Here is a 27,464-nt window from a genome sequence, read left to right on the forward strand (position 1 = left end):
CTTAGAACAGCAAGAGCAAAGTGGACCGATTGCTGTTGGAGGGACAGAAAACTGAAATTTACGTTTTTTTTAAATCCCACAACCGGGGAAATTCCACCTCCGCATTTAACCCATCCGTGAAGTGAAACACCACATACACACTAGTGAGCACACACACTAGGGGGCAGTGAGCACACTTGCCTGGAGCGGTGGGCAGCCCTATCCATGGAGCAATTGGGGGAGCAATTGGTGGTTAGGTGTCTTGCTCAAGGACACCTCAGTCATGACTGTCGGCACTGGGGATCGAACCGACAACCTTCTGGTCACAGGGCCAGTTCCCTGACCTCCAGCCCACGACTGCCCCCTATAAACTGTTTTATAGTGCTTTATGCTGTGGATTGCTAGGCTATGCTATGCTAGCACAGGTGTACAGTGGCTCCCATCACACAGTTTCAGCACATTGATGATTAGAAAACGTCCGTTTAGAGGATGCTGCCTCATCTGAGTGTGAGTGTCTGGAGTTGACGTGACAGAAAAGTAACTGTTCTGAGGTGCTTTGAGCTGGGCAGTGCTAGTGCTAGTGTGGTTTGCCGGCTACAGGTCCAACCCAGACTCCGTTTCGGTAACTGATGATCAAGTAACGCCCATTCAGAGGAGAAAGAAGCCGAGAGACGGTTTAAAGTGACCGATGGAATCAAACGTGTTTTGTACTGTGTTTGTGTGCAGCTGTTAGCCTGTCCAGAATTGGCCACTCTCTTGTGTAGTTTTTCTTTGTTTTTTCCTGGTTCTGGTCCAGCAGCTCAGCAGATGGAAGACGAAACCGTAACCGGTCTCACGAGACCAGTACGGCCCTGAGAACCATCTAGTTCTACAGTGGAGAAAAGGCCAACCGCTGTGCAGTTTATCTGTCTCTTGGTGTGCAGCAGTCCATTCTAACCGAGCATACAAAGAATACAAGAATGACTCTCAAATACACAAATGATCATGTAAAAATCAGCCTTTTCCCACAACCAGTAGAACAACCACACCGTTATTTCGCCTGGAGCATCAGGTAGGCTGTAAGCTCCTCGGAGCAAATAAAGTGACTCTCAGCGTTCGGACCAGATTCCGGACTTTTCTCTCTTCCTGCGTACGATGGCCGCCACGTCCTGCTTCAACGTGAACACACTCTGCTCCAGCTGCTCCCCGAAATCCTTCAGCAGGCGCGAATGTTCGTCCACAAACAGCCGCAAACCCAGCAGGTCCTCCTCCTCCTGTCGTAAACACAACTTCATGAGTGACTCGAGGTCTGTAAATATGAGCAGGCTGGAGTTATGCTTGTTATGCTCATGTAATCTTATCAAAGAATTATTAAATAATTCATATAAAACTATGGCAGCAGATTCTGGACATGTACCCATTCACTAGTACCGGTTCTCATGCAGCCCTGAGCTCGCCTAGAATTCTCCTGGGCCTGGTTGAGGAGTGTTGCTGTTAGCTCTTCTCCACAACCACCAACGTTCAGAGCCACCACCTCCTCTTAAAACCTGCCCTGATCTAAAAGCCCCTCCTGACATCCAACCTGCTGCGTTTGATTGACAGTCGTGCTGATTGACAGTGAGAAGGCCACTGGAACAGGATTGTTACTGCGCTGTCACGTTAGCAGAGCTGAAGCGCAGTGATGAGGAAACGCAGGCGCGCGATTGTTTTTCCATTTTTAATGTTAAATCGTTAAGATGATGAAAATGAAATGTTGAAAGCACTTTGCTTTTCCGCATTAACAGCCATTATACACAGGAATACGAATACACGTTGCGTTTGAATGATATGTTTAAAACTGCGCGTTCACCCTGGAAACGCAATTGCAAATATACAATTGCGCCAGCATTCTCAAATTTACGATTGAATTGGAATAAAGCCTGGAATATGCTGCCATAAGAAACAGAGCTAATGCTTTAAATAAAAACTACAGAGCCCGAAACTTTGTCGCTCTGTCCTGGAGAGACTTGAGGCGGAAGCTTTAGCGTTAGCTGAGTTAGCTTAATTAGCTTTAGTTGTCTTAACTGATATTTAAGCAGTAGAGCACTCAAGGAGTGAGTTATCGCCAATAACATCCCGGCTGTGATCTGGTGTCCGTAGATCATCTCAGCCGTGATGTTACTGGTGATAACTCCCTCCTCGAGTGCTCTACTGCTTTAATACAGCAGTTAAATAAATACAGTAAGAAATGAATAAACTGGCCGTGAACGCGGCTTTAATATGTTTTAATGTTCAGCTCCTTCCTCCTAATTAGAGCTCCTTAACGAGCAGCTCGTTGCTACGTCAGAGTAACGAGCTCCGCCCACTCGCTGCTCAGCCGGCAGTTCGTTCTCCAGCTCCTTACACTAAATTCCCAAACTGTCTGTAAAGCTTCTTACAGCCCGTTTAGTTTGGCGAATGGTGTTTGGGTTCATTTCTGGCTGATTCCAGGTTGTTCAGCTGTTCTTCTGTCACAGCTGCCGACTGAAAAGCTGCTCAGTGGTGACGACAGTTTGGGAATTTAGTGTCGTCTCGTCTTCAGAGTCTGACCAAATCGGCTGTCGGTCAGATGTGGTCTTAACAGTGTCCGTTTTCTGTTTGTGGCAAAGTAAAAAGTAAAAACGTTCAAATGGCTCGAGCGTCTCCTACAGCTGTCAGAGTCGTTGCTTAGCAACAGTGTCTCAGCGAAGTGACACAGTGTTTGTGAAAAACCTGTGATGCTATGGAGAAATAACAGCACCGTTACAACGTCTATCAACCAATCAGCTCGCACGGCCAGAACTCACTGCTGTATAACACCAAATAATGATGGTAACAGCTTACAGCCCTTTAGCAATATAGGCTCAGAAAAATGTTTCAAAGCACCTGCAAAAATTGTAGCGCACCACAAAGTGATGTTAGATAAAACTGAGTATAGGCTGCTAAGACAAGATCAGTTAATGGTCAGATGAGGACGAGGCTGCACCCGCCGTGAGAAATGTCACACGGAGCTCTGCAGTGGACGAAAACAAGTCAAATTAAAATGACAAATAACCACCAGCTCAGTCTGCGCACACCAACGTCCAGGTAGGACTGATTATACAACGGTAATTATTTTGTGCTCTGGCACAAAACCAACATGTTCACATAAAGGGAGAACATCTCTGTACAGATGTTTATTACATAAGCAGTACATGACCATCAGTTTTCTAATGAACCAGAGGGGTAATATAGACATTATTCTACTGAACTGATTCAAATTTTGGGACTTTAACTGATCTTGGACTTTAGACCAAAACCCTTTCGCTCTGAGTGACTCTAAAGCTTAATGATGATAACTATATTAAAACAACTTATTCAACAATCATAACTCTACCAAACTGTATCCAGTGTTTCAGTCGTGACCGTTTCAGTGACCATTTCAGCTCATTCTGACCTCAGAACCTCAGCAGTTCACTAAAACTCTGTTTTGGTGGTGACATGAAAACATGTGACAGTATTTTTTAAATTAATTGTTTTATTTATAAATTAAACTAAAAAAATGTAGGGGTCGGGGTTTGGGACAGACTCCCAATAGAAAGAACCCTATAAATGATGATTTTGTACATATTTAGCTCATTACTATCTCTATTAGTGCCTTGGGTTTAAACAGATCAGCACAGAATACTTAAATATCTGGATATTTAATTTTTTTTAAAAATACTTTTTACTGAGGGAGCAAAGTTTCAACTACTTTGGCGAAATCGTCTATATATGAATTTTTGAGGAAGAACAAGCGGTGATGAACCCAGTTCAGTGAGTATAAAGCTCACTAATCACTCAAGATGGTTAATGGACTGAACCCAAAAGCTTTAGATATTAATGTATCTTAGAGCATTAACTATTACTGCTAGTCTTGCCGACGACGGGCACTCATTCCTTCTCTTAGCGAAGGCAAGTGCTTTGAATAGGTCTGTGTGTTAGAACAGCGGAGGACTGTGTCTGTGTACGTACGCTGGGTCTGTGCCTCCGCAGACGCTGCAGTTGACCCCTGACAGAGGTCATGCTGTGATAGAAAACCTTCAGTGCTCGAGCGAAGTCGGCATCGCAGCTCGTCCTCAGACTCCCTCTCCGCTCCTGCCGGCCGCGCCCACCATCAGCACCTGCAACCATGAAACAGGCTCAGAACATGTGTGAAGACCTGGGTGTTTCCAAACTTTTGACAGGCAGTGTCTGACCCTGTTCTGTGAGTGCATTACGTGTTGACGCACTGTAAGGCTCCTTAAAGGAGTGTTATATCAGACCACCAGAGACAAGGACACGCCCAAATGATGTCAAGATCGAGGCGAGACTGAGTCAAATGATATGGAGACTAGGATACGAGAGTGACCAAATGATGTGGAGGCTGAGACGAGACTGAGACCAAATGATGTGGAGGCAGAGGCGAGACTGAGACCAAATGATGTGGAGGCAGAGACGAGACTGAGACCAAATGATGTGGAGGCAGAGACGAGACTGAGACCAAATGATGTGGAGGCCGAGACGAGACTGAGACCAAATGATGTGGAGGCCGAGACGAGACTGAGACCAAATGATGTAGAGACCAAGACGAGACTGAGACCAAATGATGTGGAGGCAGAGGCGAGACTGAGACCAAATGATGTAGAGACCGAGACGAGACTGAGACCAAATGATGTGGAGGCAGAGGCGAGACTGAGACCAAATGATGTGGAGGCCGAGACAAGACTGAGACCAAATGATGTGGAGGCCGAGACGAGACTGAGACCAAATGATGTGGAGCCGGAGACGAGACTGAGACCAAATGATGTGGAGGCCAAGGCGAGACTGAGACCAAATGATGTGGAGGCCAAGACGAGACTGAGACCAAATGATGTGGAGGCCGAGACGAGACTGAGACCAAATGATGTGGAGGCCGAGACGAGACTGAGACCAAATGATGTGGAGACGGAGACGAGACTGAGACCAAATGATGTGGAGGCAGAGGCGAGACTGAGACCAAATGATGTGGAGGCCGAGACGAGACTGAGACCAAATGATGTAGAGACCGAGACGAGACTGAGACCAAATGATGTGGAGACCGAGACGAGACTGAGACCAAATGATGTGGAGGCCGAGGCGAGACTGAGACCAAATGATGTAGAGACCGAGACGAGACTGAGACCAAATGATGAGGAGACCGAGACGAGACTGAGACCAAATGATGTGGAGGCCGAGGCGAGACTGAGACCAAATGATGTGGAGGCTGAGACGAGACTGAGACCAAATGATGTGGAGACTGAGACGAGACTGAGACCAAATGATGTGGAGGCCGAGGCGAGACTGAGACCAAATGATGTGGAGGCCGAGACGAGACTGAGACCAAATGATGTGGAGACTGAGGCGAGACTGAGACCAAATGATGTGGAGGCCGAGACGAGACTGAGACCAAATGATGAGGAGACCGAGACGAGACTGAGACCAAATGATGTGGAGGCCGAGACGAGACTGAGACCAAATGATGTAGAGACCGAGACGAGACTGAGACCAAATGATGTGGAGACCGAGACGAGACTGAGACCAAATGATGTGGAGGCCGAGGCGAGACTGAGACCAAATGATGTGGAGGCCGAGGCGAGACTGAGACCAAATGATGTGGAGGCCGAGACGAGACTGAGACCAAATGATGTGGAGACGGAGACGTTAAGTGATGCTAACGGACATTACAGCTGCGTGCGGTGGTTCACCGTGTCGTGCCGAGGCGCTGAGCTGCTCTCTCAGAACGCTGTTCTCCTTCCTCAGCGCTGCATTAGTGACCCTCAGCTGCTCCATGTCCTGGTGCAGAGCATGGAGAGACGAGCTCAGATCTGAGCCTGCAGCGTCCACAGCCTACACACATACACACAAACACAAATACTCATATATGCATAGTCACATACACATAGACACACATATATGCACAGACATATACACAAATACACATATATACACATATACACAGACACATACACACATACATGGATATATATACACAAAAATATACACATATACACAGACATACATATATACACAAATACACATATATACACATATACACAGACACATATACACAAATACACATGTACATATATACACATATACACATATATACACATATACACAGACACATATACACAAATACACATGTACATATATACACATATACACATACCCAGACACATACACAAATACACACATATATACACAAATATACACATATACACAGACACATACATATATACACAAACACACATATATACACATATGCACAGATACATACACATACACACATATATACACATACACACACAAATACACACATATATACACATATACACAGACACAAACACATATACACACATACATATATACACATATACATATATATACACAGACGCATACACATATACACAGACATACACACATACAGACATATATACACAGACACATATACACATATACACAGACACATATATACACAGACACATACAAATATACACAGACACATACACAAATACATACACATATGGGGGCAGTCATGGGCTGGAGGTCAGGGAACCAGCCTCGTGACCCAGAAGGTTGCCGGTTTGATCCCCAGAGCCGACAGCACATGACTGAGGTGTCCTAGAGCAAAACACCTAACCCCCAACTGCTCCCCATGGAGCACCGCTCTGGGCAAGTGTGCTCACTGCCCCCTAGTGTGTGTGTGCTCACTAGTGTGTATGTGGTGTTTCACTTCACGGATGGGTTAAATGTAGAGGTGAAATTTCCCCGTTGTGGGACTAATAATCTTAATATACACAGACACATACAGTGGTGCTTTAAAGTTTGTGAACCCTTTAGAATTTTCTATATTTTTGCATAAATTTGACCTAAAAGATCATCAGATTTTCACACAAGTCCTAAAAGTAGTTAAAGAGAACCCAGTTAAACAAATGACACACAAATATTATACTGGTCATTTGTTTATTGAGGAAAATGATCCAATATTACATATTTGTGAGCGGCAAAAGTCTGTGAACCTTTGCTTTCAGTATCTGGTGTGACCCTCCTGTGCAGCAATAACTGCAGCTAAATGTTTACGGTAACTGTTGGTCAGTCCTGCAGAGCGGCAGGAATTTTAGCCCATTCCTCCGTACAGAACAGCTTCAACTCTGGGATGTTGGTGGGTTTCCTCACATTAACTGCTCGCTTCAGGTCCTTCCACAACATTCCGATGGGATTAAGGGACTTGGCCATTCCAGAACATTAACTTTATTCTTCTTTAACCTTCTTTGGTAGAACAACTTGTGTGCTTAGGGTCGTTGTCTTGCTGCATGATGTCCTGACGTTTTCCTTTAGAATTCTCTGATATAATTCAGAATTCACTGTTCCGTCAATGATGGCAAGCCGCCTTGGCCCAGATGCAGCAAAACAGGCCCAAACCATGATACTACCACCACCATGTTTCACAGATGGGATAAGGCTCTTATGCAGGAATGCAGCGTTTTCCTTTCTCCAAACATGACGTTTTTCATTTAAACCAAAAATTTCTGTTTTGGTCTCATCCGTCCACAAATCATTCTTCCAGTAGCCTTCTGGCTTGTCCATGTGATCTTCAGCAAACTGCAGATGAGCAGCAATGTTCTTTTTGGAGAGCAGTGGCTTCTCCTGGCAACCCTGCCATGCACACCATTGTTGTTCAGTGTTCTCCTGATGGTGGACTCATGAACATTAACATTAGCCAATGTGAGAGAGGCCTTCAGTGGCTTAGAAGTTACCCTGGGTTCACAAACTTTCAAGCACCACTGTATATATATGCACATTTACATATACAGCTAATAAGTGAACACACCCTGCAACTTGTACCTAATGGCTGTTTAGACTGGAAATAAATGAATGAGCTCATTAATGTGGATAAACAGTGAATGTAGGTGCTGAAAGGCACTGACTGTATTTTCTGGAGTGCTGGCTTTGTCGATGATGATGCTGCCCTCTGGAGTCATCCTCACTCCGTCCAGACCGGACACCAAGTCAGAGCATCCCTCTACACACACAAGAATTACAGATTAAAAAAACAGATTTCAAGTGTGCAAAGTATACTTTAAGTATACTTAAGTACTTTACACTTATACCACATTGTATTGTGTATTTACTTTTTTGTATCAATTAAAAAAAACATCAGCATTACAATAAATGAAAATACAATTTCAATGCAGACGTCCCAAATGGCCTGAGTGTTTCCCACAGTGCTGTAGGTCTGACTGTGATGAGTGTGTTACAATGTAAATGTAAAGCTGTGAGTAAACCCTGGTCACCCTGCAGCCCCCACAGCTCCAGCACCAGAGCGCTGCTCTGCAGGTAGTTCAGCAGCTCGGGGGACGTTTTTAGGGCCGTGAACTGCACCCTGTACTCCAGAACCGGGTTCACATTGTGCCACACGGCCGGCGTGTAGAGCGGCTGAGGGCAGTCGAACATCTGAAACCTGGAAAAGATTTTAATATTAAAAAAACATACAGCTCCCTCTCCCAGAGCATACAGTCCAGATATGGACACTACGGCAAACATAGCCTGTTTCCAATTCATTGTTTTGTGATGTCACAAAAAATATTTAAATATATCAGCCTGCTTATTCAGCCTACAGCAGTTTAGCCCCACCCATTCAGCCTACAGCAGTTAAGCCCCACCCATTCAGACTACAGCAGTGAAGCCCCATCCATTCAGCTATAGCAGTTTAGCCCCATCCATTCAGCCTACAGTAGTTTAACCCCACCCATTCAGCCTACAGCAGTTTAGCCCCACCCATTCAGACTACAGCAGTTAAGCCCCACCCATTCAGACTACAGCAGTTAAGCCCCACCCATTCAGACTACAGCAGTTAAGCCCCACCCATTCAGACTACAGCAGTGAAGCCCTATCCATTCAGCTATAGCAGTTTAGCCCCACCCATTCAGACTCTGCAGTGAAGCCCCTCCCCTGACCCACAGGCACCGATGACAGCCATGAGATAGGGCAGAAGGCGGAGCCTGAGCCTCTCACGCCAACGAGGGTGGCGAGCGACAGGAGGAGGACATCAGATGCACAAGAGAGCGAAACAACAACGACAGCCACGACAGGTACGAGGATGCAAGGCTGGTTCCTTAACCTCCAGCCCACGACTGCCCCTTTCAACAATCAAGCAAGGGTTTGGGACACCAACCACACATTTGAGTTTGTGTTCTGGCCTTCAGAGGAACTGACCCGATCTGGACGCCACGGTTTCGGGCGTCTTTGAGCCAGCGCAGGCCGCAGCACTGATCCAGAACCAGCTGGAAGTCCAGACGTTTCCCCACCAGCTCTGTGGGGTCAATCAGGATATCATCCTCCCCCAACGGCCTGGACACACACATACACACACACACACACACACACACACACCATCAGGCCCAACAAACCACTGGATACATTAAAAACACAAGAGATTCACTGCAGACTTGCGTTATCTTTTTTCACTCATGCTCACTCTGCACACTGTTAGCGATATACAATCTTATGCAAAAGTTTAGGCACCCCTCATCAAATCCAACTACATAAAATGCTACTTGAAGGTTTGTGAAATCTTTACTATTATGCACATTTCTGCATGAATTTTTACCCAAAATGGGATCAGATGTTCACTTGTGTCATAATAATAAACCCAGTAAAACAAATTTGCAGAGTTTTTCATCCATGCATTGAACAAAGTGCCAAATATTTTTATTGGTCAAAGAATGTTGGAGATGGAGCTGCCGGGTAGAAGGAGAAGAGGTGGACCTCAGAGAAGGTTTATGGATGTAGTGAAGGTGGACATGGAGATGGTTGGTGTGAAAGTAGAGGAGGCAGTGGATAGGGCAAGATGGAGGCAGATGATCCGCTGTGGCGACCCCTAAAGGGAGCAGCCGGAAGAAGAAGAAGATAAATTTTAGTTGGCAAAAGTATGTGAACCTCTTGAATGATCACCTCGGTATAGGTGACAATGAGGGTCAGGAGGTTCAATCGATTGACGGCAATCAGGTGTGAGTGTGGCTGAGCCAGGCCCATTAAAAAAACATTTGCCAAAGCTCGTTAGGCTGAAAGAGGTTCCACAACCATTTCTGACGAATTTGGACTTCCCTGATCCACTGTCAGTCTACAAATGCAGGAAACTCAGCACCACTGCTCCCCTTCCCAGGAGCGCTCATCCAACAAAAATGACTCCAAGATTAATGCACAGAATATTGTGGGATATCACAAAGAACCCCAGGGTAGCATCTAAGGCTCTGCAGGCCGCTCCTACAGTGGCTAATGTCAGAGTCCATCATCAGGAAAACACTGAACAAGGAGCGTACGTGTGGAATGACAGCATGTCTTTTGCCAACAAAGACACTGTTGGGTCAGTTTGTTTAATAAATGAATGAAAAACGATGTAATTATTTGCTCTATTTGTTTAATTGGGGTGTCTTTATTGTTATGAGTTAAATGAAGACCTGGTCATAAACAAAGTGTGAGATCAGCCTCAGGATCAAGAAGCGTTTTGTTGTTTTTTTGTGTTGTTTTGATAGTGTGCAGTATGCTGGATGCAGAAATGTTACCCACAATCCCGTGGGGCTGCAGGGGATCAGCTGGGTCTGCAGTATGGCCTCCTCCGAGCCCTCGGGTCCCACCACCTCCACCTGCTCCTCCACGTGGATGCGGAAGGGCAGAGACTGCAGCCACAGGTGGGCGCTGCCGAGGTGCAGAGGCTCCAGGGGGTCCCAGAACGGGTCTCTGTCTCTGGGGAGGGGGGGCAGGTCTGCCTCGCCCACGACCACACCCCCAGACACGCCCCCAGCCTGCTGCTGGTACATCTCCTCCATCAGGAACTTACGGTTAATGAACTTCGCCTTGGACCACATCCAGACCTGGACACACAGACGAAATGCAGTTAATTAAAAAATAAAATTAAAAAGCTAATAAAGTTTAATTAATTAAAATAACTGAATGTGTTTTTGTGTTTAAGCGACAGGTTAGTCGTTGCTGAATAACGTTTGCAAAGTTCAATATTCAGACGTGTTCAGAGGTCTGCAGAGGTGTTTTCTGGGGTCTATAGAGATGTTCAGACATGTTCAGAGGTCTGTAGAGGTGTTCAGGGGTCTATAGAGATGTCCAGTGGTGTTCAGAGATGTTCAGAGGTGTTTAGAGATGTTCAGAGGTCTTTAGAGGTGTTCAGAGATGTTCAGAGGTCTGTAGAGGTGTTCAGGGGTCTATAGAGATGTTCAGTGGTGTTCAGAGATGTTCAGAGGTCTTTAGAGATGTTCAGAGGTCTTTAGAGGTCTTTAGAGATGTTCAGAGGTCTTTAGAGGTGTTCAGAGATGTTCAGACGTCTTTAGAGATGTTCAGAGGTCTTTAGAGATGTTCAGAAGTCTTTAGAGGTGTTCAGAGATGTTCAGAGGTCTTTAGAGGTGTTTAGAGTTGTTCAGAGGTGTATAGAGATGTTTAGAGGTGTTCTGAGAACAGCTGGTGTATACAAATAGATACTGCTCTCCATCACGTACGCGATTCTTATGGTATTTTTATGTGAAAAGCCCACTGAATCGCAGATGTTGGAGGGTCACCTGTTTGCTCTCCACACACGTCACCCTGACCGCAGTCTCCTTCTCCAGGTCATGACCTTTAGAGTCGGACATTGCCAGGTTCTTAATCTCCAACTTAAACTCCACCCCCTGAAAATTACAGCATGAAAAAGATAAATAAATATATTTCTCAAAAAAATCAAAGAACAAATCAGACAAAGAAGCTGCTGCTGTTCTCAGTACAATGGACTGACCACCCCAGAGTCCAGGCCTCAGCACCACTGAATGGGTTTGATTGAGGAGCTGAAAGTGAGGCTCCTGAGAAGAACGGAAGCTGGAATGAAGGGAAAGAGGGACTCACTGACTGACCACAGCTGAGAGGGGATTTAGCTGTTTGTGTCATTTCTGTTAACCCTCTACTGCCCACAACGCTGTATGAGAGTAATTGAAAAAATCAATGAACTTTTCTTGCATGAAAAAGGCTTTGATTTCCTTTTTTGGAACCAATTATTAAATTAAAAAAAAAATAAATAAATAAAATAATAATAATAATGTGTCCTTTTGGAGTTGCCTTGAGGCCTGGCCTGTGACTGGCGAAATCCATTCCACACAATGTTGCTTCTGGGCAACAAACATACTTCTGCAAAATCTTATGACAAAAAAATTGATACTTAATGTTTAAAAAGAGGTTTAAAGAGATTTTATGACCAGGCAGATGATTTTTATTGACGTACTCTCTACTCTTCCCTTTATTATTGATCCTACTGTAAATATGTTGACCTCAAATATGAATACTGTTATTGTAAAGTGCGGGAAATGAGTGTGTTGCCCTGCGGCAACATCGTGCAATAGAGGGTTAAATATATTTACTGCTTTTTTCTTGACACCAGAAAATGAATAACTCAGTGTCTGTTTTGACTGGAAAGGGTGGCCAGAACAGTACTGTACACACATTTATACACAGTCAGCACTCGACAAATTAACGCCTGATGTCATTTTATTAAATAATGATAAATACAATGTAAACTGAAATATTATATCAAAAGTGCACCAAAAGGAACATCTAACTTTTTAAAGCTATTTTAATTAATTAAATGATAGATAATGTATATTAATTATATGTTTACTTGTACAATATATTATTATTATTTATTATAATTTTTTGTCTGTCTCAAGGTTTGATCACCACTTTTTTAATTGTGTCGTATTCTTGATAGTAATTTAATTATAAATTGAATTATAAATTTATTCTGAATGGGCAAAACATCACCTTGTTTAGTTCCTGACTCATCTGATTAGCCTCGGTCACCATGGGCATCAGCCTGATGTAGTCGTAGAAGACGGCCAGTAGACTGGGGTCAGGCTGGACGGACCCTGCAGACAGAAATAAACACACAGCTTACAGCAGAAACCACAGACCACAGAAAACGATTCATTACCAATATTCATATTGGACACTGAATAATTCATAATGATAGGGAATAATTTAAAAAGATACGAATTAATTATTAAATAATTTATAGTAGTTACTAGACAATTCATAATACTGAATAAAAAGTAATTAGTGAATAATTAGTAGTATACACTGAATTATTCATAGGAGTTACTAAATTATTCATAGGCATTATTGAACAATTGACTACATATTGAATAACTGATTATAGATATTGAATAATTTATTATAGATATTGAATAATAGATTATAGATATTGAATAACTGATTATAGGTACTAAATAATAGATTATAGATATTTAATAACTGATTATAGATACTGAATAATTTATTATAGATATTTAATACTAGATTATAGATATTGAATAACTGATTATAGATACTGAATAATTTATTATAGATATTGAATAATAGATTATAGATATTGAATAACTGATTATAGATACTGAATAATTTATTATAAATATTGAATAACTGATTATAGATACTGAATAATAGATTAAATATATTTGAATAATTGAATGTAGATATTGAATAATACAGGCTGGGCCATTTAGATGGATACACCCAAATAAAACGGGAATGGCACACCAGTGTTTTTCTTGTGAAATTCTCAGTAAGTTTGACGCGTCACACGACCCTCTTCCCATGGAAAAAACTAAAGTTGGATCCAAAACGGCCGACTTCAAAACGGCCGCCATGGTCACCACCCATCCTGAAAAGGTTTCCCCTCCCATAAACTAATGTGCCACAAACAGGAAGTTAATATCACCAACCATTCCCGTTTTATTTGGGTGTATCCATCTAAACGGCCCAGCCTGTGGATTACAGATACTGAATAGCAGTGTAACAGGACTGTGACGTACTCGGCCCCTGTTCCTCACACAGTGAGTGGAGGTGGATGCCCTCGGCAGCGGCCAGTTCAGACTGGAAATAATCATAATCATAACGAGCCCAGTCCTCTCCGGCCCGTTCTGAGGGGAACCCGATGAACAGGTAGGTGCTGTTAGAGCCCAGAATCAGACGGTCCTTCAGGAACACACAGGAAAACCACAGCATCACTGTTACCCCGTAAAGTAACACACGGGTGAGCAGCGAAGACGATGTGAAGTGTGTGTGTGAGTTCGGTGAATGTGCAGAAACAGCGACTCACTAAATGATGCAGGTCAGTTTTCTCAGATGTGGTCACTCCGTTGACTGTGACCTTTGACCCTGACAGTGGGGTAACGGTCACTTTGCGCTGCTGATTAGAGAAGATGGCGTGTTTCTCCTGAATACTGCACACACACACACACACACATACACACACACACACACACACACACACACACAGAGACACACACACACACAAACACACACAGACACACAGAGACACACACACACACAGACACAGACACACAGAGACACACACACACACACAGACACACACACAGACACACAGAGACACACAGAGACACACACACACACACACACATACACACACACACACACACAGAGACACACACACACACACACACACACACACACACACAAACACACACACACACACACACACACAGAGACACACATAGACACATGCACACACACACACACACACACACAAAGACACACACACACAGACACACAGAGACACACACACAGACACACACACATACATTCATATACATACACACACACACACACATACGCAAAGGGAGAAACGTTTTAATGGGGCGCACTCACTTCTTCACACGAGAGTAAATAAATAAGCCAACCTACCCCAGTCCCCTGATGGATATGGATCTTGGTGAACTGTCTGCCAGACCGACGTCCCACTCACCTGAACCCAAAACACAACACCTCGCTATCATTACATTAACATTAGACACATACACACCTGCGCTGGTACCGGGACACACAGGACACAAAGCAAAATAACTGACCGTCCTGAATGAAGAGCTTGATGACCCCCGAGAGCTGAGGGTCCTCGTTAACGTTCAGCATGTACGGATACATCTGCATCATTGTCCTCTCCTGTCAGCAAAAGCAGGTCTGCATTAAATGACCAATATTAAAACTCAAAAACTTAAAACTTTAAACTTTTTGTCAAGGTTCAAAACAGGTCATACACTCTCCATATTCACCTGTGTTAGTGTGGTGTATTTACCTGTGTTAGTGTGGTGTATTTACCTGTGTTAGTGTGGTGTATTTACCTGTGTTAGTTTGGTGTATTTACCTGTGTTAGTGTGGTGTATTTACCTGTGTTAGTGTGGTGTATTTACTTGTGTTATTGTGGTGTATTTACCTGTGTTAGTGTGGTGTATTTACCTGTGTTAGTGTGGTGTATTTACCTGTGTTAATGTGGTGTATTTACTTGTGTTAGTGTGGTGTATTTACCTGTGTTAGTGTGGTGTATTTACCTGTGTTAGTGTGGTGTATTTACCTGTGTTATTGTGGTGTATTTACCTGTGTTAGTGTGGTGTATTTACTTGTGTTAGTGTGGTGTATTTACTTGTGTTAGTGTGGTGTATTTACCTGTGTTATTGTGGTGTATTTACCTGTGTTAGTGTGGTGTATTTACTTGTGTTAGTGTGGTGTATTTACCTGTGTTAGTGTGGTGTATTTACCTGTGTTAGTGTGGTGTATTTACCTGTGTTATTGTGGTGTATTTACCTGTGTTAGTGTGGTGTATTTACCTGTGTTATTGTGGTGTATTTACCTGTGTTAGTGTGGTGTATTTACCTGTGTTAGTGTGGTGTATTTACCTGTGTTAGTGTGGTGTATTTACTTGTGTTATTGTGGTGTATTTACCTGTGTTAGTGTGGTGTATTTACCTGTGTTAGTGTGGTGTATTTACCTGTGTTAATGTGGTGTATTTACTTGTGTTAGTGTGGTGTATTTACCTGTGTTAGTGTGGTGTATTTACCTGTGTTAGTGTGGTGTATTTACTTGTGTTAGTGTGGTGTATTTACCTGTGTTAGTGTGGTGTATTTACCTGTGTTAGTGTGGTGTATTTACCTGTGTTAGTGTGGTGTATTTACTTGTGTTAGTGTGGTGTATTTACCTGTGTTAGTGTGGTGTATTTACCTGTGTTATTGTGGTGTATTTACCTGTGTTAGTGTGGTGTATTTACCTGTGTTAGTGTGGTGTATTTACCTGTGTTAGTGTGGTGTATTTACCTGTGTAAGTGTGGTGTATTTACTTGTGTTAGTGCGGTGTATTTACCTGTGTTAGTGTGGTGTATTTACCTGTGTTAGTGTGGTGTATTTACTTGTGTTATTGTGGTGTATTTACCTGTGTTAGTGTGGTGTATTTACCTGTGTTAGTGTGGTGTATTTACCTGTGTTATTGTAGTGTATTTACCTGTGTTAGTGTGGTGTATTTACTTGTGTTAGTGTGGTGTATTTACCTGTGTTAGTGTGGTGTATTTACCTGTGTTAGTGTGGTGTATTTACCTGTGTTAGTGTGGTGTATTTACTTGTGTTAGTGTGGTGTATTTACCTGTGTTATTGTGGTGTAATTACCTGTGTTAGTGTGGTGTATTTACCTGTGTTAGTGTGGTGTATTTACTTGTGTTAGTGTGGTGTATTTACCTGTGTTATTGTTGTGTATTTACCTGTGTTAGTGTGGTGTATTTACCTGTGTTAGTGTAGTGTATTTACCTATGTTAGTGTGGTGTATTTACCTGTGTTAGTGTGGTGTATTTACCTGTGTTATTGTGGTGTATTTACCTGTGTTAGTGTGGTGTATTTACCTGTGTTAGTGTGGTGTATTTACCTATGTTAGTGTGGTGTATTTACTTGTGTTAGTGTGGTGTATTTACCTGTGTTATTGTGGTGTATTTACCTGTGTTAGTGTGGTGTATTTACCTGTGTTATTGTGGTGTATTTACCTGTGTTAGTGTGGTGTATTTACCTGTGTTATTGTGGTGTATTTACCTGTGTTAGTGTGGTGTATTTACCTGTGTTAGTGTGGTGTATTTATCTGTGTTAGTGTAGTGTATATACCTGTGTTAGTGTGGTGTATTTACCTGTGTTAGTGTGGTGTATTTACCTGTGTTATTGTGGTGTATTTACCTGTGTTAGTGTGGTGTATTTAACTGTGTTATTGTGGTGTATTTACCTGTGTTAGTGTGGTGTATTTACCTGTGTTAGTGTGGTGTATTTACTTGTGTTAGTGTGGTGTATTTACCTGTGTTATTGTTGTGTATTTACCTGTGTTAGTGTGGTGTATTTACCTGTGTTAGTGTAGTGTATTTACCTATGTTAGTGTGGTGTATTTACCTGTGTTAGTGTGGTGTATTTACTTGTGTTAGTGTGGTGTATTTACCTGTGTTATTGTGGTGTATTTACCTGTGTTAGTGTGGTGTATTTACCTGTGTTAGTGTGGTGTATTTACCTATGTTAGTGTGGTGTATTTACTTGTGTTAGTGTGGTGTATTTACCTGTGTTATTGTGGTGTATTTACCTGTGTTAGTGTGGTGTATTTACCTGTGTTATTGTGGTGTATTTACCTGTGTTAGTGTGGTGTATTTACCTGTGTTATTGTGGTGTATTTACCTGTGTTAGTGTGGTGTATTTACCTGTGTTAGTGTGGTGTATTTATCTGTGTTAGTGTAGTGTATATACCTGTGTTAGTGTGGTGTATTTACCTGTGTTAGTGTGGTGTATTTACCTGTGTTATTGTGGTGTATTTACCTGTGTTAGTGTGGTGTATTTAACTGTGTTATTGTGGTGTATTTACCTGTGTTAGTGTGGTGTATTTACCTGTGTTAGTGTGGTGTATTTACCTGTGTTATTGTGGTGTATTTACCTGTGTTAGTGTGGTGTATTTACCTGTGTTATTGTGGTGTATTGAGCCTCCCAGTCTTTCAGGGCCTCCTGCAGTCGTTGCTCCCACAGGGTCTGAATAGCTCTGATCTGGAGCTCATTGTGGGTCAGCAACCGTCGCAGTTCTTCTGCAGAAGGAATTTAACGAAGTCGTTTAGTTAAACTCTCTCTACTGGTCAATATAGGATATAGATTAATGTGACTGATTTGACATTTGACTGATTTAATTAATTTAAATGCCCTTTTCAGAATCATTTAACTGTGTTTTAAAATGTGCAACATTCTTATTCTGCTCTTCACTGAGCATTTAGTAAATTAAATGTATTTGTAAAGTCATTGTTATTATTTAGACGAACTCCTCAAGGTGCTGCTACAGTCTTTGGCTAACAGAATCAGCAGTTCTCCTCTGAACACATTGAACTGTCGCATCAGCAGTTTAAAAACAGGACGCAGAGCTTTACTCGTTTTGGAGGAATCACATGCTGCTTTTGAGAAGATTTTGGGCCTATGGCATATTTTTAAATCCATCCGTGTTACGAGGTTCTGATGTTCTGCGGGATGAGATGGGTGATGTGTAAATGATCCTCTATAAAGAATAAACTCTCCCCTTTATCTCTACAGAGGATGGCTGGTGTGAATTGTGGACAGTGTTAGTGTTTGTCCTGGTCCATACTGGTCTCCTCATCTGTCCGGCGGCCCTCTTGGTCCAGTCGGCTGAGCCTCAGAAGCAGTTTCGCATTCTCAGCCTTCAGCTCTTTAACCAGGCGCTCCGTGGGGCCCTCATTCACCACCGCTCTGTTCTGGATCCGCTTGGCCCTGAGAGCAGAACATCATCACTGCACAGCACCGTCAGCGCCTGACCGTACAGACACACCTCCACTCTTAAAACAAAGGCCCCTAAATGGCTTTTGGTTTGGACATACTGACCTAAGAACCTTTGAAGCCGTTTAGCTCCACCCATTCAGCTACAGCAGTTTAGCCCCACCCAATCAGACTACAGAAGTTTAGCCCCACCCATTCAGCCTACAGCAGTTTAGCCTCACCCATTCAGCCTACAACAGTTCAGCTCCACCCATTCAGCCTACAGCAGTTTAGCCCCACCCATTCAGCCTACAGCAGTTTAGCCCCACCCATTCAGCCTACAGCAGTTTAGCCTCACCCATTCAGCCTACAACAGTTCAGCTCCACCCATTCAGCCTACAGCAGTTTAGCCCCACCCATTCAGCCTACAGCAGTTTTGCTCCACCCATTCAGCCTACAGCAGTTTAGCCCCACCCATTCAGTCTACAGTAGTTTAGCTCCACCCATTCAGCTACAGCCCCACCCATTCAGACCTCGAGAAACTGCTGTACATTCTGAGTTTCTGTGAATGAACAGAACCGGAGGAGAGGAGCTCACCGCTCTGCGTAGCGCAGTGTGGACAGGGACTCCTCATAACAAATATCTGCAGGACTCAGAGTCGCAATCTGGACACAACAGAGGAGGAAAGCCTTCATTAACAGAGTAGCGACATCCACAACTTCAGTTTAACTCCAGTTTCCTGAGGCGTTTATCGATCATTCTCATATGAAGACCCAATAAAATGACCTTTCTGGTTCTGCTGTGCTTTACATCAGAGGTTCTCAACCTCTTCCACCTCAACGTCTACCTGTCGATCACTAGAAGGCATGAAGGCCCACGGGAAACAACAAAAAACTTTTTGGGAAAGTAAACTCAGCAGTTTTTTGGCAAGACAATATTCCTTGTGTATCACTCTTCTTCTTCTTCTTCTTCTTCTTCTTCTTCTTCTTCTTCTTCTTCTTCTTCTTCTTCTTCTTCTTCTTCTTCTTCTTCTGCCTCCATCTTGCCCTATCCACTGCCTCCTCTACTTTCACACCAACCATCTCCATGTCCACCTTCACTACATCCATAAACCTTCTCTGAGGTCTACCTCTTCTCCTTCTACCCGGCAGCTCCATCTCCAACATTCTTTGCCCAATATATCCACTATTCCTCCTCAACACATGTCCAAACCATCTCACTGAACATTAAAAATCAACAGATTAGGTGAAAATAAACTTGTTTTATACCTGAAATCAGGGCTAATGACGGCAAATTAAGCTAAATTATCCACTCGGAATAACAGTGGACGATTGACACTTTGGGCCAGAATGTTTTGCTTTTGTAGAGACAAAGGGCTAAAAACTGATAAAGCATGACTTCTATAATTTTTCACTGCCATCAGTAGCCCACCATGGACCCCCGTCTCCTTCTCAGTATAGGCCTGAGGGCCATCCGAGGGAGCTTTGCCGCCCACTTGTGGTCCACGGCCCAGTGGTTGAGAAACCCTGCTCTAGGCGGTCCTGCAGCGAAGTTCTTGGGCGTCTTGATGCTCCACATGAGCAGAGATTGTAAATGTTCCTCATGGAAACCACAAAATAGCTACAAACGGCTGATTTTTCATCTGATAAACTTCGAATGCGACAGCACGTTTTAAATCACCGTTTCTCACCTTCAGTACCATGAAAGTCATTTGTAAAGCCTCAGTTTTGGACACTCAGCACTTTTTGGTCTGAATTGTTGCTGTTTTTCTCTTTCAGTGGCCAAAAGTTTGCTCACTACTAATGTGGCTTGATGTATCGAGGTTTCCTTCCAGGTCATTTTGGACCTCTCCTGCCAGCCCATTCTCTATTACATGTTCATACAGTGTGAAGGTCAGCAGGAATTTTCAAACCATCTAAAAAAACGACATGTTGGCGATACTTAACATTCACATGCGGGAAGTGCAGGGAAACTGTGGAAGCCCATTTCGCCTGGTGGAATAAAAAAATCACCTAGCTTTTGTTCTCATTCTGTTTCTGGCTGCAGTATGTCGACAAAATTGACTTACAATGTTGAAAGCTTGACTTTTTATCTCAAAATAATGACTTTTTTGACATACCGTCTCAAAACAATAACCTATTTTCTCATTATTAACACAGCATGCCAAAACTCAAAGATCAAAATACTGACTAGCTATATATAAACTTGACTTTAGATTTCAGAAACAAGCCATTAACAAAGATTTGAGGAAGCAATTATTTTGATATTACAACTAACATTTTCAACATCGTAACTCAAAATACTGACTTGCTTTTTTAAAGGTTTGACTTTTCGTCTCAAAAGTGATCAGTGAAACCCAAATTGTGAGATAAAAAGTTTTATTTTGATGTCCAAAGTTTGAGAGAACAATTTCCAACACTGCCAAAGTCAAAATTTTGACATACTGTTCAACAGAGAAACAGGGTGGGGTCATTTTTTCTCCTATCAGACGGGAACGAGCTTCCACGGAAAACTGGAATGAGCGTCACCATGACGGTGCGGCTGTTCCCGCCCAGCGCAGACTGCAGCAGTTTGGTGAGGATGGAGTCTCTGTACGGAATATGGACCACCTTCTTCCCCAGAGCTGCTTCTGCCAGAGCGCTGCAGAACCAGAGAGAACACGAACACTCAGCTCTGACGCTTCAACCAAACCACAGCCATCAGCAGCCTCAGTGGTGGAGCTCCAAGGCTAATGTAGCTGACAAGCCATGGAAGCTTCTACCCCACCAATTAGCATTAGTGCTAACCACACGCTTGCCTCAAGCGTGAGGTGTTCAGTGTCTCTAATCGTTTTAATTACTTAATTACTGTTTCTGACTCACTGTGATCTATAAACATAGACTAAAGTACATTAGCATAGATAACAGTAGCAGCATCTGGAATCCTGAATTTTGTTCATATATTTAAACACATATATATACATATTCAGCCTACAGCAGTTTAGCCCCACCCATTCAGCCTACAGCAGTTTAGCCCCACCCATTCAGCATACAGCAGTTTAGCCCCACCCATTCAGCCTACAGCAGTTAAGCTCCACCCATTCAGCCTACAGCAGTTTAGCCCCACCCATTCATCCTACAACAGTTCAGCCCCACCCATTCAACATAGAGCTGTTTAGCTGCTCTTGGGCTCCACCCATTCAGTCCACAGCAATTTAGCCCCACCCATTCAGTCCACAGCAATTTAGCCCCATCCATTCAGCCTATAGCAGTTTAGCCCCACCCATTCAGCCTACAGCAGTTTAGCCCCACCCATTCAGCTACAGCAGTTTAGCCCCACCCATTCAGCTACAGCAGTTTAGCCCCACCCATTCAGCTACAGCAGTTTAGCCCCACCCATTCAGCTACAGCAGTTTAGCCCCACCCATTCAGCCTACAGCAGTTTACCTACAGCTGGATCCTCCTGAGCTGAAGCCAATTTACAGACAAAATCCAACAGGATCACATAAACAGTAAAACAGGGTGTTTGGTATTTACAGTATCATAATGTACGCAGTACAGTGAGCAGTGCGGTTGTTAAGGTGGACCTGACCTGATGACGTTGCCCAGGGTGGTCAGGCTGAGATTAATGGCTGTGCCTTCTTTCAGCCGGTCGACCTCTGACCCTGATGACCGCTGCCTCTCGCTGCCTGCCAGGTCTACGAGGTTGATGTTGGACTGTTTGGTGATGCACTCTTTAGAGAAGATCTGCACCAGAGAACAGGAAGTCATACCCAGAGGGAGAGAGCAGCGCAGCTAGACAGGTGAGGTGAAAGGTGGGCGTGTGCACCTGTTTGAGCTGCAGGATGATCAGCATGTGCGAGCGGCTGCTGTTGGAGTTCATGTGAGTGGCGGCAGTGGTTCTGGTTCGGGTTCCCTGCTCCATCAGCTGCTCCACCTGAGCGGCGCTGTCACTCGGGACCCTCCTGAGACCCTCCACGTAGAAGCCCCTCTGCTGATCCTCCCTCACTCGCAGACCCCCAGGAGAGCGGCTACCTCTGGACAGCAGGTCGATCACCTGGACGCAGGTGAGGTTAATCCATCTTTTTAAGCACAAGCTGTTTTTTTTTCATTACAAATCACTCAAAATGTTTATTTATTTGGGTTTTTTGGGCATAAAAGTTTGAAATGTTTTCATTACAATTTCAGCACAAACTAAAATTCTGCAAACCAATAAATAAAGAACCAAACAAACCCAGTTATTAAAGAACATGTGAATAAAATGATGTGCAAAAATGTGACTGACTGAGAAATAATCTCATTATCTCACCTGTTCATTATAGATTTCCAACATGCTGAAGAAAACCTAAAGAACCGAGACACATTAAAATTATTACAGCGAGGAAAAAAGTGTAAATATATGATTTCACACTATTCAATGAAACATATCATGATCACCTGTAATTTTAAGGGACGTACAACGACACCTGAATACTATCGTTATCAGACAGATGTTTGGATCTGATACTTCAGATCGATGTGTGATGATGCGTTTACTAAACTCCAGAAGAGCAGAATGTTTAGGTGGCGCTGGATTAATGTAATAATAATGCAGATAGATTTAGCCCTACTTTTATAAATCTGTGTTTATCGTAATCAATGTATGTGAAAAGTTATCAGATATCAGATATCAGTCCATAACTGCCACATTGGTGCATCCATAGTACTTATACACTTCCAGTTAAATTCAGCTCAGGCGTTGAACCCATGCTCTTCCGCGTGCAGCGTGCAGTTACAGATTCCCACCAGAGAGGTCACCAAATCCCCAAAACCTTATATAGTGCAGCTTTATATAGTATTTTGGTTGGTTAGTGTAGTGGTTAACACCTCTGCCTTCTACACTGTAGACTGGGGTTCAGTCCCTGCCTGGGTAAACACTCTTCACTATACCAGGAGTCCTTGGGCAAGACTCCTAACCCGACCTTGGCCTGCCTGTGTAAACTGATCAAATTGTAAGTCACTCTGGATAAGAGCGTCAGCTAAATGTAAATGTATTTTGGAAATACTCCTGACATGTTCTTCGTGTAGATCTTCAGAGTGATCTTTATTGTGGTGTCAGAAATCACAATCCAGACTATTAGGGATTAGATAACAGCTCCTGTTAACAACATGCTAAGCATGTTCATTTGATGAAGATGATAATAGAAGTTCCTCCTATAAATAGTCCTGCAATAAAAATAGTCTCCTAACAGGCTGTTAAAGTCCTAGATGAACTCTCCTTTCACACTTATATAAAACCTCATCATATCCAAGCTCAGTATCGTTGGAAAACGATATTTACACAGTTTTGGTGCCTCCCCTCTGTGAGTTTGCATTGTCTACTGCTTTGTGGCTGAGCCGTTGTTGTTCCATTTTACAATAATAGCACTTACAGTTGTCTAGGGCACATGTAGCAGGGCTGAGATGTCACAAACTGACTTGTGGCAAAGGTGGCATCCTCTGCGAGTGCCATGTTTGCATGTTTAAGCCACTGCGCGACCCATTCTACTGCCATACGTCTATGTGCTTGATGTTATACACCTGTTAGCAGTGGGTGTGGCTGAAACACCTGAACTCTGTAATTAGAGGGGTGCCCATATACTTTTGGCCAAATAGTTTAGATAAAAAGATGGCTAGACAATTAAACAGCTGACAGACTGATTTGATAAATAGATGATAGACACATGAACCTCAATGAGTGCCATCAAAGAGGAAAGTGCCAAGAAATGAATGAACTAGTTAAACCATTGAACATTCGAAATGTGCGGTAAATGTATAAGTTATTTATAATGACTGAAATATGAGGTGGTGGCCAGACTGGTTAAAGTCTCAGGGAACACTAAAATGACTAAAAAGGCATTAAAAATATCTGTATGGTACTGAACTTGAGTGTTATATTAAACATCCAGAAAAGCTTGAATGAAAAATATAGGATATAGCATGGCTTATAAACGCTGGTCAGACTGATCTGAGAGCTGTGTGGGCGTGGCCAATCAGCAGCTTGATTGACAGCTTACTGTCCAACACTACAAGCTGGCTCCACCCCTCATACAGAACTAACATCATTATCCAGCTTTTATGAACAAAGGAATGGATGAAAGAATAATGTTGGTGTTGATAAATGAGTGAACGGGCGACAGGCGGCTGCAGACAGGTGGTCCAGCTCACTAGGTTAGCTTCAGCTCGCCAAGCTTCTCTGACTCTGACACTGTTCTGTGTGGGCGGGGCCAGAGATGCAGCCTTGTGATTGGTCGAGGGAATGATTACGGAAGCGTTACCCAAGATTAGAACCACCCAGTCTACACTGAGAGGAGAGAAACATGGTGAAATATGTCGGTCATTTAATGGTCAGTGGAACAGTTATTCAGCATGTTCACTGTTTACCTGCAGGAACAAGATCAACCTGATGCGAAAGAAAACTAAGATTTCGGTTCTCTGGGTATTTAAGTCTGTGTGTGGTGTCGGTGCTGGAGACCTGGCACTGGCGGCTGTCCTGGTTGGTCCTGATGAACTGGAACAGTCGGTCGCAGAGTGTGGGGACGAGCCCTTTGTTGGGTCCGTAACCCAGCATGGAGTAACTCTTCCCTGAGCCGGTCTGACCGTAGGCCAGCAGTGTGGCGTTGTAGCCCTGCAGAGCGTTCTCCAGGACCCCCTGACCGAGACCCTCGAACACACTCACCTGGAGATGAGAATGTAGAACATACATCAGAGAACATTTTACATATTTATCACATTTCATTCTTTTACACAGCTGCTATAAAATTATGTTTCTGTCTGCTTTGGAGCTCCTTAGTTCAGCCTTGCATGTCCACTTTTAATTCAATTACGGTTGAATTATATCGGAAATTATTTAGTTTGATCATAATAATAAAAATATCCAGTGAATGGCCAGTATGAGGTGTGTGTGTGATGTGTGTCACCTGATCTGCGTAGCGTCCTCCATCCTCCCCCGGGACGAACAGGCCGTGGCTGTTGCGGACGAAGCCGCTGTGGGACCAGAAGGCGTGGTCGAAGGTGAAGGTTCTGCGGTTCTGCTGGTTGCGAGGATCCTGGATGGTGATGATGTTGTTGCTCATGGAGACGATACAGCGACTGCCTGCATCCTTCTCCCTCTACATCACAGAGAACAGCAGCACAAACTGAGCCTGTATTACTGATGCCTAGTTCAAGCAGATAGGTAGGTTTAGAAGATCGAGCACCTGGAGATGTTCACGTTCCGAATATTTCAAGTGTCCACGTAATATTTTAAGATCTAATACAAGTGCCGGTATTTAACTGCTGACGTTGTTGGGAATGTTGAATGGCCAGTTTGGGTTGCAACACAACATCGATTAAAAATGAAACAAACCCTTTTTCCCTCTGGCTCATGGATTTGTTGAGATTTTCTAATTTGGCCCATTTACTCATTGAGTTTGACGCCCCTGATCTAAACCAACAAAGCTCTACAACTCAAACAAGCCAACAAACCAGCACAACTCAAATCCTCGCAGTTGTGCAAAAACCTTGTTCCTCATTCCCATTCCCTGAATCCTTATTCCCATTGCCCAACTCTTCATTCTTAATCCCTGAATCCTCACTCCCATTCCCCAAATCCTCACTCTTAATCCCTGAATCCTCATTCCCATTGACCAAATCCTCATTCCCATTCCGCAAATCCTCATTCTTTATCTCTGAATCCTCATTCCAATTCCCCAACTCCTCATTCTTAATCCCTGAATCCCCATTCCCATTGCCCAACTCCTCATTCGTAATCCCCAAATCCTCATTCCCATTCCCTGAATCCTCATTCTTAATCCCTGAATCTTCATTCCCATTGCCCAACTCCTCATTCGAAGTCTCTGTATCCTAATTCCCATTCCCCAAATCCTCATTTTTAATCCCTGAATCCTCATTCCCATTGCCCAACTCCTCATTCGTGGTCCCTGTATCGTAATTCCCATTCCCTGAATCCTCACTTAGTCCCTGAAATCTCACTTCCATTAGCCAAATCCTCATTCTTAATCCCTAAAACCACATTTCCATTTCCTGAATCTTTATTCCCATTTCCTGGAATCCCAGGCAGTCTTGTTTACTGACCTTATTGAACGGTCGGACTCGAACAGCCACTTTCACACAGTCTTTACTGGCCATGTCGTTTCCCTTCGCCCTCATGCTCCCACAGCGCGTCCTGACCACAGTGACGGACACGGATGGACGGACTGTAACCTGAACCGCCTGAGCTGCTCACTCTCTCCCCGAGAGATGAATAATACACGACCGCAGCCTCAGATCACTTCCAGAGTCCGAGACGGTCAGACAGCACCGTCCAGTGCAAACACCATCAGTGCAGCGGAGCCGAGTCTCCATTAGCAACATTAGCATTAAAGCACAAACCTTATGCAGGTCGTCCTGTAATCCGCCGTTACAGCATAAATTAAACATTTACATTCATTTTTACTTTATTGCGTCGAATCAACTGGAAAATTCCGCTAAACTTCTCGTTTAAAGTGAATTATTTGGTGTTTGTGTGTGATGAACTGGTCGTATCCATCCAATCAGCTTGACCTGCGTTCCACATTAATTAATCAATTAATAAATAAATAAATAATTTATAAATATATATATAATAGAAAACTATTAAAACTATTAAAAGTTTGTGTTGTGATGAAAAAAATTTGATTTTATGTGAAAAAGATGCCAAACCGGCGGATCTGCTATCTTAATAAACTGGCCAGAGAAATTTAGGTGAGCCGACTGACCACAGAAACTGCTGGAGCTCGATCGGTTAGTGGAGCAGTGGTCAACGCATCTGGCAGCGGAGCCGGACATTTGAGGTTCGGCTCCCGTTAAGTCCGATGTGAAACATAATGAGGTCAGGGAACTGGCCCTGTGACCAGAAGGTCGCCGGTTCGATCCCCAGAGCTGACAG

At 43.4% G+C, this 27,464-nt stretch overlaps 1 protein-coding gene across 1 annotated transcript; it reads right to left on the reverse strand.

Moving 5' to 3' along the window:
* Positions 1–806: 806 nt before the first annotated feature.
* On the reverse strand, positions 807–25,647 carry kif28 (kinesin family member 28). The gene is made up of 22 exons (XM_037541712.1): positions 25,477–25,647; positions 25,032–25,235; positions 22,848–22,883; positions 22,368–22,595; positions 22,131–22,285; positions 21,089–21,200; positions 19,158–19,225; positions 18,433–18,575; positions 17,766–17,887; positions 14,874–14,964; positions 14,710–14,770; positions 14,105–14,228; positions 13,836–13,980; positions 12,769–12,896; positions 11,541–11,648; positions 10,543–10,847; positions 9,190–9,324; positions 8,268–8,434; positions 7,898–7,996; positions 5,679–5,804; positions 3,949–4,097; positions 807–1,232 (listed from the first exon to the last, which is right to left on the reverse strand). Exons 1-22 carry the CDS (start codon positions 25,630–25,632, stop codon positions 1,068–1,070), a joined length of 3,027 nt encoding a protein of 1,008 aa, XP_037397609.1. The 5' UTR covers positions 25,633–25,647; the 3' UTR covers positions 807–1,067.
* Between the last annotated feature and the right edge of the window lie 1,817 nt (positions 25,648–27,464).

The sequence above is a fragment of the Pygocentrus nattereri genome, chromosome 10 (assembly GCF_015220715.1).
Source record: "Pygocentrus nattereri isolate fPygNat1 chromosome 10, fPygNat1.pri, whole genome shotgun sequence".
In the NCBI taxonomy this organism is placed as follows: Eukaryota; Metazoa; Chordata; class Actinopteri; order Characiformes; family Serrasalmidae; genus Pygocentrus; species Pygocentrus nattereri.

What these genes read in the sequence shown, in the direction of transcription:
- kif28 (XM_037541712.1), bottom strand. Translation starts at nt 25,632, where the DNA reads ATGAGCAACAACATCATCACCATCCAGGATCCTCGCAACCAGCAGAAC. An exon ending in ATATCCATCAGGGGACTGGG is followed by an intron (nt 14,229 to 14,709) that starts GTAGGTTGGCTT and finishes GTGTGTGTGCAG; the next exon opens with TATTCAGGAGAAACACGCCA. An exon ending in TGCGGAGGCACAGACCCAGC is followed by an intron (nt 1,233 to 3,948) that starts GTACGTACACAG and finishes TGTTTACGACAG; the next exon opens with GAGGAGGAGGACCTGCTGGG.